Source organism: Taudactylus pleione, unplaced genomic scaffold (genome assembly GCF_031769625.1).
Source record: "Taudactylus pleione unplaced genomic scaffold, aTauple2 ptg000006l, whole genome shotgun sequence".
NCBI classification, from domain to species: domain Eukaryota; kingdom Metazoa; phylum Chordata; class Amphibia; order Anura; family Myobatrachidae; genus Taudactylus; species Taudactylus pleione.
In genome coordinates, this window is record NW_028284409.1 from 10,888,995 (window position 1) to 10,903,343 (window position 14,349).

General features: G+C 41.0%; 1 protein-coding gene across 3 annotated transcripts in view; it reads right to left on the reverse strand.

Annotated features, from left to right (window-relative positions):
• MAP7 (microtubule associated protein 7) overlaps nt 1-14,349 on the reverse strand; it is a 202,352-nt gene that overhangs the window by 110,475 nt on the left and 77,528 nt on the right. The window contains exon 1 of one of the 3 annotated variants that reach the window (XM_088452517.1): nt 11,254-11,652. The exons of 1 other annotated variant lie outside the window; for it this stretch is intronic. In XM_088452517.1, the coding sequence (XP_088308643.1) occupies nt 11,254-11,434 (181 nt within the window). In that variant the 5' untranslated portion in view covers nt 11,435-11,652. Of the gene's footprint in view, nt 1-11,253; nt 11,653-14,349 lie in introns of those variants that run through there. One more of the 3 variants, XM_088452527.1, reaches the window with a different exon arrangement.

Here is a 14,349-nt window from a genome sequence, read left to right on the forward strand (position 1 = left end):
AACGCTGTCCCTGTGGCCAGCTATAGTGGCAAAGTGTAACGACACTTACTAAGCTGAGTTTTTCGTTGCTTGTCTAGTTACACATAGCGTCACCTGAGAATGACGCTTTGGTTACTTACTCGTCCTGCCTGTACCAAACGTTGGATCCCTCGTAAAAAGATCTTGTGTATGTTCAATGTTACTGAACATAAAGTCATTGTGTCGCAAAACTAGGCTGATGCGATACAGAGAGAACACGCTGGAAGGGGTGAGTTGCAGAAACACTTTTCTATGACTCTTTTAAATACATTGCTGCGATAAACGTCGATGCAGGCCGTCTCTTAGCATAGCGATAAGTTACATGATAATGCATGCAACTCCCTCTACTTTTTGTAAGAAAGGCATCCAAATCATTTTTAAATTCTGTTACAGAATTTCACACCGCCTCCTCGGGTTGAGTAGGTCACCAGTCTCATGTATTTTGGATTGCATTTAAGTCCCTCCCTCATGATTTCAAGTGCTGTGAGGAGGTCAAAATTGACTGGAAATGAATGGTACTGTTGATGTAATAATACTGTAGGAACAAAACAGGTCAAGTTATACGCTTTTAGCCGTTTATTAATTTTTAAAGAAACTTAAAATCGAACCAAAACCAAATCAATACGATTAAGAACCAAAACAAGGGGGTCTACACAAATCTCCAGTATGAATTGGTCTCTATTATCAGTGATTAAACTCTGAAAGAAATAAAGCAGTGTGATCAAGTTTTATAACTATCATAACTCAGTATTCGGTTCTGATCACATATACAGAAAGATAGTTTAAACATGGTAAAAATATAAAAAGATTTTTCTCTAAAGAGCCTGTCTTACAACAATTAAAATGTTTAGCACCTGTCTAAACTTCATATCAGAAAGATGTCTGCTAAAAGCAAAATCTTTTTATAAATATTAAAAATATGTAAGCATATTTCATGCTTTCCATAGGTGTGTTGTCTGGGTGTCACATATTATGCAAAATTTAAACCAATGTTTTCACCCTCAGGTAAAAACTAAATGGAAATTAGGGGCCACCTAATATTCAGCAAACTTTGAAATATGACAGTTTTTCTGAATTTCCGGCGGGAAACTATCAATCTTCAGTTCAGATCCTCCCTCCCATTCTGTATTGCATGCCCATGAGTGAGCTCAGTTCACACATACAGCATGCACTAACTAAAACAGTTATATAAAGTTAACTATATATTGCACATTTGTGTAACATTTTTACAATCGGAGATCCCTTTAAACTCATAGGGCGCATAAAAAGATCTTGCAAAGCATGCTTCAGTGTGTACCTGCTCACCACACCAACTAAGAAAACTCCCCAGGGGTATACTTAGGAAATAATGAATATCCCTATCAAAGTCCAACCTTTAACCCCTTAACCAGCTAATATTTTTTCCAAAAATTGCTCAGAAATTGTTTAGTTTACTTTTTTGTTATGACTGAATTAGGTCAAGAGCATCTATTTAAAACATATTCAACAACAAATGTACTTGGGACATTGCGACCTTACATTTCCCTGGCAGCTGCTCCTCTCTGCAGTGCTGGGTTCCGGAATCAGCAGTGATCGGCAGCAAGGCAGACACTGGGTGCGGGTGCAGGGATGCAGAGGGGCTGAGAGGTCCCTCTGCCATTGGCGGCTGCTGGAAGAGTATCTTCCAGCTGCCGGCCAATGGGCATTTGCGACTGGTCACGTCAGGTAACACACAGCCTGGAGTGGTCTCAAACGATGCGACCACGCCAGACATGTGGTTAATGGCTTTATTATAGACATTTACATGAAGTTAATTAGTAAGTGCCTTCAGCAAGTAACGCAAAAGTTAGTTCGGAATTTCTGTCTGTAAACTCAGCCATAGTAAGAGGGAGCAAACGCCACAACTTGCGTTGCTAAAAAAAAAAAAAATTTTTTGAAGATGCATATGTGAAAAACTACAAAAACACCATCCACTAACTCCATGCAGTACTTACTCTACAAGGTCAGCAGGCAATGTTACTCCAAGAGGGAATGTAGTAATAGCCACCAATTTTGAAAAACTAGCGAGTTTGTTTTGTGCAAAATCACTCTTGAATGGATGCAAGTCACCGCCCACATTTTTTCATGTCAAACATACAAGTCATAAGATCATATGACAGGGTGCTAGACTTCGTTCTAGCACCCTGTGCAGTTCCTCGAACCAGCCTGGGGGTCAGCAGTTTGTGGCATCAGCTGAGTGTGCTAGAAGTACCAGAGCAGAGAGCGTCACCCTAGGCAGGATAGAGGAACTGCATGGGTTGTGACAGGTGCAGGGTGTTAGTATGATTGGTCTTTATTCTAAGAAAATATATAATGTAATCATCAATGCGCTTAAACAAAGGCAGCTAAAACTATATCAATGGGTACAACCAAATCCCCCCCACCCTCCCCCAAAAAATCCAAAGAAATAGGTATAGTTTCGTAGTGCCAATGATTGTTGAACAATATTCCTTTTTCTTTGAACAAAGACGTATTGAAAGACTTTCAATACATGTTACTGTTGAACAATCATTGGTGTATCAATTCTATGGGGAATTCAATTACCCGCGGTTACTTACCAGGGGTAATTACGGGAGGTAACCTCGGGCTTTAATGGTCGGGGATATTCAATTTACCTTCTGCATTCGCCCAATAGCCTGGTGGACGCACGTTAAATACATGCGTTAACACGGGTTACCGGGCATAAACGCACAGGATCCGTGATAAGTTCATGGACCTGTGCGTTAACTGGGATTTCTTTTTGGGTCTCAGGAGACCCGAAAAGATATCCTTGATAAGCGGGGCTAATTGAATACAGGCTAGTGAACAATTATCATCAATTAACGGGTCTAATTGAATTCTGCATAAAATCTCTTTCTTTGTTTAACCGTAAGTTCTAATAATAACATTTGAAATTAAAGAAAAATCACATTTATCAAATGTGTCAATGCAACAAAATTGCACGAACTTGCCATAAAATACTCATATTGTTAAGTTGGTACACTAAATTACTTGTAACAATTATTTTATGGTAGGCCTAATTACTCCTAATTGTACATATTACACTGAAGTTTCAAAAAAATTAGTTGGATCATCCCTCTATGGGGAATATCTAATCCCAATCCATGTTGGCATGCTCTACATTTTAGCAGTATGTCAGTGGAATCACTTAAAGCAAAACAGGTGATCATTTTTAGTGTTGCTCATTGTATTAGAACAAAGTAGTCTCTTATATTGGTGACAAAGTCTCATCAAGTTATCTAGCTGCCTTCACAGTATACCACAATTTTGTAACCTTAAGAAGTTTACATACAATTGCAGAATTTTAAACTTTAACATATGCATATAGTTGTAGCCGATAAAGAGATTGATGATCCAATTTTCACTAAGGGCATTTTGGGGTATTGGGGCATTCAGTTTGTCCCAATACCATATAAACTGGACATTCCTGTTAAAAACCGGTATGTCAAATGTTACAATTATCACATCTGCAACTTCATGACAGACATAACTAAATCAGCATGTTAATCATGGGAAATTCAAACACAATTATTAAACATACAGCACATTTTAGACACCATGCCAGAATATACAAACATTGGACAATAGAAAATGTAAACACCAATACAGTTACTTACTAGAAGGTGTAAAGCGTACTGCCAGTTTAGCCTGCATGCCCCATGGTATTGTGTCTACCAATGTCAATATGGTCTGTATGCACCATGGTATCTACCAATGTCAGTATGGTCTGTATGCACCATGGTATTGTATCTACCAATATCAATATGGTCTGTATGCACCATAGAATTGTATCTACCAATATCAGTATGGTCTGTATGCACCATGGTATTATATCTACCAATATCAGTATGGTCTGTATGCACCATGGTATTGTATCTACCAATGTGAGCATGGTCTGTATGCACCATGGTATTGTATCTACCAATGTCAGTATGGTCTGTATGCACCGTGGTATTGTATCTACCAATATCAGTATGGTCTGTATGTACCATGGTATTATATCTACCAATATCAGTATGGTCTGTATGCACCATGGTATTGTATCTACCAATGTCAGTATGGTCTGTATGCACCGTGGTATTGTATCTACCAATGTGAGTATGGTCTGTATGCACCATGGTATTGTATCTACCAATGTCAGTATGGTCTGTATGCACCGTGGTATTGTATCTACCAATATCTGTATGGTCTGTATGCACCATGGTATTATATCTACCAATATCAGTATGGTCTGTATGCACCATGGTATTGTATCTACCAATGTCAGTATGGTCTGTATGCATCGTGGTATTGTATCTACCAATGTCAGTATGGTCTGTATGCACCGTGGTATTGTATCTACCAATGTCAGTATGGTCTGTATGCACCATGGTATTGTATCTACCAATGTCAGTATGGTCTGTATGCACCGTGGTATTGTATCTACCAATGTCAGTATGGTCTGTATGCACCGTGGTATTGTATCTACCAATGTCAGTATGGTCTGTATGCACCGTGGTATTGTATCTACCAATATCAGTATGGTCTGTATGCACCGTGGTATTGTATCTACCAATGTCAGTATGGTCTGTATGCACCGTGGTATTGTATCTACCAATGTCAGTATGGTCTGTATACACCAAGGTATTGTATCTACCAATGTCAGTATGGTCTGTATGCACCATGGTATTATATCTACCAATATCAGTATGGTCTGTATGCACCGTGGTATTGTATCTACCAATGTCAGTATGGTCTGTATACACCAAGGTATTGTATCTACCAATGTCAGTATGGTCTGTATGCACCATGGTATTGTATCTACCAATATCAGTATGGTCTGTATGCACCGTGGTATTGTATCTACCAATGTCAGTATGGTCTGTATGCACCATGGTATTGTATCTACCAATATCAGTATGGTCTGTATGCACCGTGGTATTGTATCTACCAATGTCAGTATGGTCTGTATGCACCATGGTATTGTATCTACCAATATCAGTATGGTCTGTATGCACCATGGTATTGTATCTACCAATATCAGTATGGTCTGTATGCACCATGGTATTGTATCTACCAATATCAGTTTGGTCTGTATGCACCATGGTATTGTATCTACCAATTTCAGTATGGTCTGTATGCACCATGGTATTGTATCTACCAATTTCAGTATGGTCTGTATGCACCGTGGTATTGTATCTACCAATTTCAGTATGGTCTGTATGCATAATGGTATTGCACCTACCAGTAGGCTACCAATGTCAGTATCACCCGTATGCCCTATGGTATTGTGTCTATGTTGTTTTATTTTGAATAGTTTTGCAGTTTTCTGCTTTAAAACACCCAGAAAACATTGGATTGTGCAAGCTGTTGCTTAGTATATTTACCCCTAAGTGCTTTTTACTGTGTCTTTGAATGGTTTGGTCATTAGATATTTCTTGGAGGATATGTTATATTAATCAAGTAAGCTTCTCTAAGGATAAAATAGGAGCTCTAAAAAAATGCTTTTACATTTTTATCCAAATGTATCTTCTGAGGTACAATCTGTTATATATTTGTGTCACTGGTCCAAAGCACTTTGTTACAAAAAAGTTTCAGGCAATCTGCAGGCTACTTTAGAAAATATGGAGGGGTGGGGGTTGGACTTCACACCCTAATTAAAAACCTGGGCTGATTCAAATAATCTAATGTGTATTAGGGATGTTAGGGAACAACCTGATGGGGTTCACCTTCATGTAGTAGATGGGCAGGCATTTTGGCCAAACATTTTTTAAGAACCCTATTTATACTCTATGTTAATAGAGTTAATCATATTATTCTAGTATTCTTAGTGCTTAGATTGTGCACCTGCATTTTCTTTCTCCTGCATGAAATTATGGACAACATCCTATATGCAGGTTGGTGTGGATCTGTGAATGTCTCCTATGGCGGGTGAACAGTTCAGCAGGTTACTAACCTATGTGTTTTGATTAGCAGACTTGACTTGCCTTGCCTTGCCTTTACTCAGTCCTGTGAAACATTTGTTTTCTAAAGCTTCAACAGTTCCAAGTAACTTCTACTTAATGTTTCTGACAGTTAAAATTTAAATTGCTAGCTGGAATTTGTCAAATATTTGAAAATAGAAATTTGATCTAAAATTAAATAGCAGTGTCTACCACTACTACTTTCATGCTTTGTGAGAAAGCGATATCACATCCTAAGAAATTAGAACCAGCGGTGCCAAGGTTGGTATGGCTGAGAGTGAAATCAACTGGAAGTGTGGTCAAATATCATATTCAGTTTTCTATTCTGTTCAAAGATTTCGGCCAGCGATTCTCAGTGTGTTTCGCCACCTTATGACAAGTGTGTCACGCAGAAATGGGCCAGCTGATGGGTCCTGTGCGAGTATGCCTTCAGAGTCGAGCTAATCAACGGACTATGGGCGGAGAGACTGACTTTACGCTCTCCCCCTGCTCCGCTGACTGGATGCAGGGCATATCAGTAGTGTTTATTCTAGCACCCTGCACCTGTCACCACCCGTGCAGTTCCTCTTTCCTGCCTGGGGTGTCGCTCTCTGCTCTGGTGCTTCGAGCACACTCTGGTCTGTATCTCAGCAGTTTGTTGCATCAGTCGAGTGTGCTAGAAACACCAGAGCAGAGAGCGACACCACAGACAGGAAAGGCACTGCATGGGTTGTGACAGGGAAAGGTATAGATCCCCTTCAGTATTTGTACCTGTAAGTGACGTAGAGTGAGGGCGGAACTGCGGTTCTATATCCATAAAGTTCACCAAAAGAAGAAATTTGTCCACTTGCCGTGCTTTGGGCACTCAAGCAGCTCTCTGTGGTCTATTGGTGATGTCTGGAGTTGTTGGTGCCTTTCCAAAAGGATCCTGTTTGTCTCTAAAACGGAGTATTGCAAACTCTCGCAAACTTACAGAGGGTAATTAAGAGGAAGGGGAGGGGGTTGTGTGTTAAAAAACACTGGGAGTGTTGAGTTGGTATGGTGGTATGATGGTAAGGGTGCTTTTGTTGTGGTATGCTGTGTAGGGGGCAGCCAAGGGGTGCTTTTGGTGTGGCATGCTGGGTGGGTGGGGCTAAGGGGTCTTTTTTGGTGTGTTACGGTGGAGGGAGGAAGGGATGTTTCTGGTGTGGTTGCATATGTCAAATTCACAGTAGTATTTGAAAAATTCACACATACATAAAGGAACTAGCATATGCTGGGTCACCTCATTGACTGTCTGCCCGCTCCTCCATTTCACCCCCCGTTGTCCTGACTCACCCTTCTCTCTACCTGCAGCTTCGTCCCACTCAACCACCTGGCTCCATCCCGCCCCCATACTTACCATATTATATAGAAAACATTTACTTTAACATATCATTAATACATTACGTTTATTTTACATTTCATATGTGGATGTCACTCTTTAATATGTCACGGCAAAAAACGGTTTCCATACCACTGATTTAGGCAAATGATATCTACTATATATACTCTGAGGAACACAACAGCACTGGCGAAGAAAAGCTACCAGGTAAGTGGACTCAAACTAGCACTTAAGTTGGAATCAGAGCTGCTGACAGCTTTGCCAAGCCCAGGTACAGGGAGGGGGCGTGGTCAACCCGGGGAGGTCTCCTTAAAAAAAAACAACAAAAAACATCTCCGATGCCGCGAAGCGGGTGTCCGGGGTTGGGGGCGCAATCGCTTCCAACCCCGTGTATATCGACGGGAAAGAGAGAACTGACTGCTGCTGCAGCCTCTCTCCCTAGTCCAGCACACAGCGTGACAGCAGTGTTTGTCCTCCTCTCTTTCCCTTTCAAAGTGAACCACACCCACACACAAAAACCTAAGCGCTAATCAGTCAGAGACTCAGATGTTGAATATCGGTGCAGCAGTAAATAAGGAGGTGATTGCCAACCTCACTAAAAAATATAGGAAAAAGAATTTACTGCGCTCCAATAATGTTGCAGGGACACAGGGAAAACACAAATCACGTGAGTATTCAAAGTGTAATTGAAAAACTGTAATAAACACAATAGCAATAAGAATATGAATAAATCGATATGACAATGCGCTTCAATGACACCATATACAGCCCGCACCACTTGTCCTGACATACGGGAGCTATCACCTTTACCGCCGGCCGGCGGCTCCGCTGTTAGTGTCCTTGCTGGCTTCTACGAACGAGAGGTCATTTCCCCGCCGCCAGCTGACACCTCTGCAAGCGGCTTCCACCATCTACTCCAACACAGGAGAAGGAAGGTAATAGCGCACACCGCTAGTATGCAGCTACGCGGTTCATTTCTTCCACTGCTGCTTCATTGAGACAAGAGTCTACATACAACCATTGTCAGCCGGGGTCTCCGTCCACAGCATTTGTCCGACAAAAGGAGACATCAGCCCCATATTGGTCAGCATTGTCGTTACATCTGTTCTCCAGACGGTGAATAACGCTAATTAGAGAGGATCATTTTCTTGTTACACTGTTGCTGGATATCAGCTAATAGCTCATCACGCTGAGCTACCCAAAGGTACATTTTCTCTGATGCTCAGAGACTGTGCTATTTCACTCATTCTTTACAAGCACACTACCGGCTTTGCTATCATCCTTGTACAATAACATTTGTGCTATTCAATTTACTATAAAAGGATCAGCATTTACACCCCATTACAGATTATCAGATTGTATTAGCAGCTGTATATATAGCTGAACACACTATACGTGAACTGGATATATCTGGTGGCTCATTTCAATGAAGGGCTAGTAGCACTGAGGTCTATCTATATAGAGGGAGAGTATGCACACATATCAGGTTTCTCTATGTATTAACCTGGTTTATAGTACACATTCATTATAGCATTGATTCTCCAGCTAATCAATTGTTTTTAAGTGGATTCTAATTTCTACAGGTGATATTGGGGACACAATATTGGAGCCTGATCAACTCCTTTTGTTGTCCCTTTTTGGTGAATTTATGTTTGATATTATTGTTTTTATATTTTTTCATGTTTCATTTTATCTATTTTTATAACCAATAATCATTGAAGCCATTGTCATATCGATTTATTCATATTCTTATTGCTATTGTGTTTATTACAGTTTTTCAATTAAACTTTGAATACTCACGTGATTTGTGTTTTCCCTGTGTCCCTGCAACATTATTGGAGCGCAGCAAACTCTTTCTCCTCTCTCTCCCTGCCCAAACTGAAAGTAGCGGTGTGGGAGGGGGTTTGCCGCAGGTCAGTGTATGTCATTTGTTTATATAGAATTCAGTTATAATACCGACGGCCAGGATGCTGTCTGTTTAAATCCCGGCATCAGAATCCCAAACCGGGATTAAACATACGCGGCTAAATCCCAAGGCCAGACGGGTGTCCGGTTCATAGGTAAGCTGGGACATCTTAGCGGATAGCCGCGGAGGGGGTGGGTGTTAGGTTTAGGCACCACTGGCGGGTTAGAGTTAGGCTTTGGGGGGGAGAGAAGTTTGGCACTAAGTGGGGACAGTTAGGTTTAGGCACCAAGGGGGGAGGGTTGGGTCCAGGCACTAACGGGGAGAGTTAGAGGGTTAGGGGGAGAAGGGGGGAGGGTTAGTATACTTACCTGACCCGTCGGGATACAGAGTATCAGGATGCCACTGTCAGCATTTTGACAGAAGGCATCCCGACTGCCTGTATTTCATACCCAGCTCGTTTATATTATGATCCCCTCAATATATAGAAGTTAAGTGTCAGTGTTATATGAATAAAGGATAACAATCATCTGCCTACCCAATTGCTACTGTCTCTAACACATTTTCCCCATAGATGTTACCTAGTGACCCATTAATTCAGCACCTGTAGGGATCAACAAAATAGGCACATTCATTGTTGTGTAAGATATTAGGTTAATTCGATAAAGCATATAGGCACAAAGCAGAATAAAGGTACCAAACAGCTGTTTTTGTGCAGTTCACAATATGGCAGCTCTCATCGAGAAAAAACTATCTATATAAACATGCATAATCAAAGAAGCATTCATATCCTGTGAATCTACTCCTGCATATTTGTACATTAACTTTCAACAAACAGGTTTTGGCGCAGATTGCTGTAAGTAGAGATTAGGCCAGCACCACACTGGCCCCTGCTATGAAATGTTTTAACCAGAACTACATTCTGTATCCAGCCTGCACACTACTCAGAAAGTCATTAAAACGTCTAATGTGCCAGAATATATCCTGGGCATGTGGCTGCTCTGTTCCTGGGTTACATGCATCTAATAAGGTCAAAGCACACAGCATTGCCCTATATAATATCATGGTTAAAGAATCCAAGCTTTTGTAATTGCTTTCCTACATAGTTAATTAACTTAGCTTCTAGTAATAGATCACCAATAAGACAATTATCCCTGTATCGTTTTATTCAGAAACATTATCTGCTCCCTCTGCTGCAGTATTATTTCTATGAACTTATTATCAGATACTGTGTGAGACAGGCTTGCAGACAAGTATGCCTAATTAAAACTATTTATACACTCCTCCCTGTGCTGTATATTAGTTGGCAGCGCTAATGATGATGGGATAGGTTAATAATGGATCATCTTTATGTAGAGATGTCTGTGACACCCTTGACACTCCTCTGTTGTGTAGCAGATGAAATGGGTGCATTGTGCTTGTATGACACAAGGTTCTTCCAATCCCCAACAGTACAATATCTAGATGGCATGCAAGCCACTACACCAGTCCAGGTCATTATAGCATGCTACCCAATCACAATGCGCACCAGCTCGTATCTCTGCATAAGGGAGGGCCCTGTTACTTCAGAGAGATCTACAGTAGTCTGCACTGTGGATCCTACAAATATCAAGAAGCTATACTAAATAATCACTATAACAACTATTAAAAGCATCTACTTCAGATGTTAGTACACAAATTAACACCTTAAATATCAAGCAAAGTTACTGCAGAATATACATTTAATAGTCTCAGCTTAGGCAACCTGCAGCAGAAAATGTGTTAACCATATTTAGTCTGTGATTAGCAGAATTTTATAGACAAAAAAGATCATTGCATAGTGTTCGCTACCAGGTAGGCCAAACAAAGATGCAGCTACGACAACATATTTTCAGCACTAAATTCTGGAGGAAAGCAAAATTAGTCTTAGCAATGGCATCTGTCAGTTGTATAATGGGCTGCCTGCACATGCACTGAAAATAGTAATATTCAATGGTTCTGCATTGTGTTAAGCACAATGTCAAACCTACACACACACACAGATCGCCTACCTTTTACCTTCCTACTGTTGCCATTCTTCTGCTGCTCATCTTCTTCATTAATAGTGAATAAAACTGGAGGTGTAGGCCGCACACCGGTTTTCTTCACCCTTTCCTGTCGGGCAGCAGTATTCGACCCTGGCATTTTGCTTGCCGCTGTCCTTTTCTTCCTCGGTTTCAGGAATATAAGCATGAATCCTCCTCTCCTGCTGCAGTTTCCCAAGAAGAGAGTGTCACTGGAGCAGCCAGATCATCTAGGGGCTTATCAGTGATCCCCCCATAGGTTACATGGGAAAGTGGGAGCCAGTAAAAATGGTCACTACCTGATGTGAAATCACTAGATAGTCCTTCTTGCTGGGTACCAGCCAAATGGAATATGTTGATTTTCTTACTGCACCAGCACCTTTCCCTAACCCTTCCTGCCGGCTACAGCACACTAAAATATTCAGCACACAGCACAGAAGGAGAAAATATGATACGCCGCTGTTCACAGTTGCCCTGACAACAGTGACATTGTCTAATCAAAAGGAAAGCTGCGTAATGCTGCCTCTTCAGCTGGTGCCTGCTGGAATGCCTTCCACAGCCTGTGCTTCCCACTAGCATTACTGAGCTCTAGCTGGGCTGGGCCTCCTCTCCCATGTGGGGCGGTAAGAGATGTTCTTGCATAATAGGGCTAAGCACACAGAAACCTGTACTGCTATAGATAGGCATGTATTTAAGAGGAGATACACTGAATATTATAAACACAAATATATGTCTTGCTTTGTGATTCTGCAAAGCAACAATGTATTTGACACACACCAATATAACTATAGTGCATCCGTTCAATCATAAAAAAAAAAAGCTAAACAAGGCACTTCTGTAAATCCTTTCAATAAACTCCCATCAGTCTAACACTATATTAAATATTATACTAACAGGTGAAATCAGCTACCATTTTAAATATTAAATTTAAGGATTTTACATTTGCAAAAAAATATAAAGTGTATGGAAAGAATGGAATACAAATGTTAGGGTTAGGGTAATTTACATACTGTATATATTTTCAATTCCAATCCAGATCTTTTAAACAAATTTCTATGCTGGTATGTTTATTCACATATATATATATTTGATTATTCATTTCTGCATTATGTATGTACGTACATGAGTATGTTTGTATTCATGGAAAATATCATTGCCAAAATACAAACAAGAAAACCCCCCACAGAACTTTTAATTAAAAGAAAATCAATAACAAAATCTGAAGCCAAGCATGATTAAATGAGGACATAACTATTTAGATTTATGTTGAGCAGATTTGTAATTGTAGAATGGACCCAGAACATGTCATACAGTATATAGATAGTAAGGAACAGATACTGTAATATACACATTCCTACATTAACCATTCTTGTGCTCTCAAGAACGCTGACATTTTAGCATATATGATTTGCGATTACGTTTTCTGTTATATATTGGTTGTGGATTGACAATGACTTTGTATAAATGTGTGATCAGATCCCATGGTAGCTGATTCTGAGGTGGGAGCAAAGCAAAAAAAAAAAAAAAGCAAGTAACGATGTATCTGGAATATACCACGATACAATACAAGGGGTGCACATACATTTATTTTTGCATGCAGGGTAAATACTGACTGCTTTTGCATGTAGCCCACAAATTAGACTGCAATTTAGGTTAGAGTTTGGACACTCTCCTTTCACATCTAGATCTCTCTGCACATCCCCCAACTGCAGTGCAGCATGGTTTTAACCATATGCAAAGTTACCAGCTCTTTACTTCTTCTGCTCCCGACTAGGGCTATACATTGGAACTTGAAAATCGAATGGCTGCCGAGCTCCAGACATCAAATCCAGCGATGCGATGGCAAGCATCCATCACATCGCAACCATTAGATAGTATAACCATCGCGTTGGTTATACTTTACGACGAAAAGGGGGGCGGAGCCTCACAGCACCCCCATCTACGTCACTGTGGGGGTGTGCCCAAGGTTCTCCCTACACTGTGCATAGATTCCGTGCGCATCTATTCTCCTGCTGCTTAGTTGAGCTGCGGACACCACTTCCGGGTGTCTGCAGCTGAAGAAACCTTCAGCCATCAGAAAGCTGCATCCGATGGCTGGCAATCGAATTCCCAGTATTCGATGAAGGAAGTACTTACCTCAAATCAGAAACCTAGATGGTTGCTAACCATCGGCTTCCGATGTCCATCCCTACTCCCAACTCAGAACCAGCCCCATAATGTGCATGTGACTGAGTGACTCTGATCTCATTCAGCTGTATGACCAATGCAAAGCCAGATCATCGATTGTTATCAGCACATACTTATAACATATAAGCATCTGCTTCCAGAAAACAAAAGCCACAAAAGACTATGGCCCTCATTCAGAGCCGCACGTTAACAACAGTACGCTCGTTGCGTTCCGATGTTGACTAACCGCGCATGCGTCGGTGTTACACTGCGCATGTGCGTACGGCAGATTGCGAGCTTTTTTTCTCTCGTTCCTAAAATAGCGTACAGGAAGTGACATGCCAAATGTGATTGACAGAACAGGGCGTTTTTGGGTGTTGACGGGGGTGGAGATGAAAAAACGCAGGCGTGGCGAGGCGTTTTTGGGGCGTACATACATTAGCAGATGCGAACGTCAAATGTGTTCGGACCGTCTCATACATCACTGGAACATCCGCTTTCCCTTCAAAATGCTCGCACAGCTTAGGGTCAGGATTACTCGACCACATTGGCGATGGCCTTCTCCTCCGTCCCGGGACTCCACGATGGTGCAGCGATTAATCGCGGCTGGTCAGTAAAGTAATTAGTGTTGGATTGAAATCCGGCTTGGTATGTGTTTGGAAAGCAGTTTATTGGGATAGCACAAAAGCGTACGCAGGTGGAAATCAGAGCTGCTAATGTCATGATTACACAATCAATTAGCGTACATTTTTGGGGTTTTATATTGGCCTCAATTTGGTGGTTATGGCCTATTGTAACAATAATGTCATCATCTTTTAATTAGCTCCCCTTTTTTTTGGTTTACTGTGGATTTTGCATCGCTATGTGATTTTTTAAACGTTCCTTAAAGAGGCCTTTTTTTTTTTTAAAGAGGGTCAG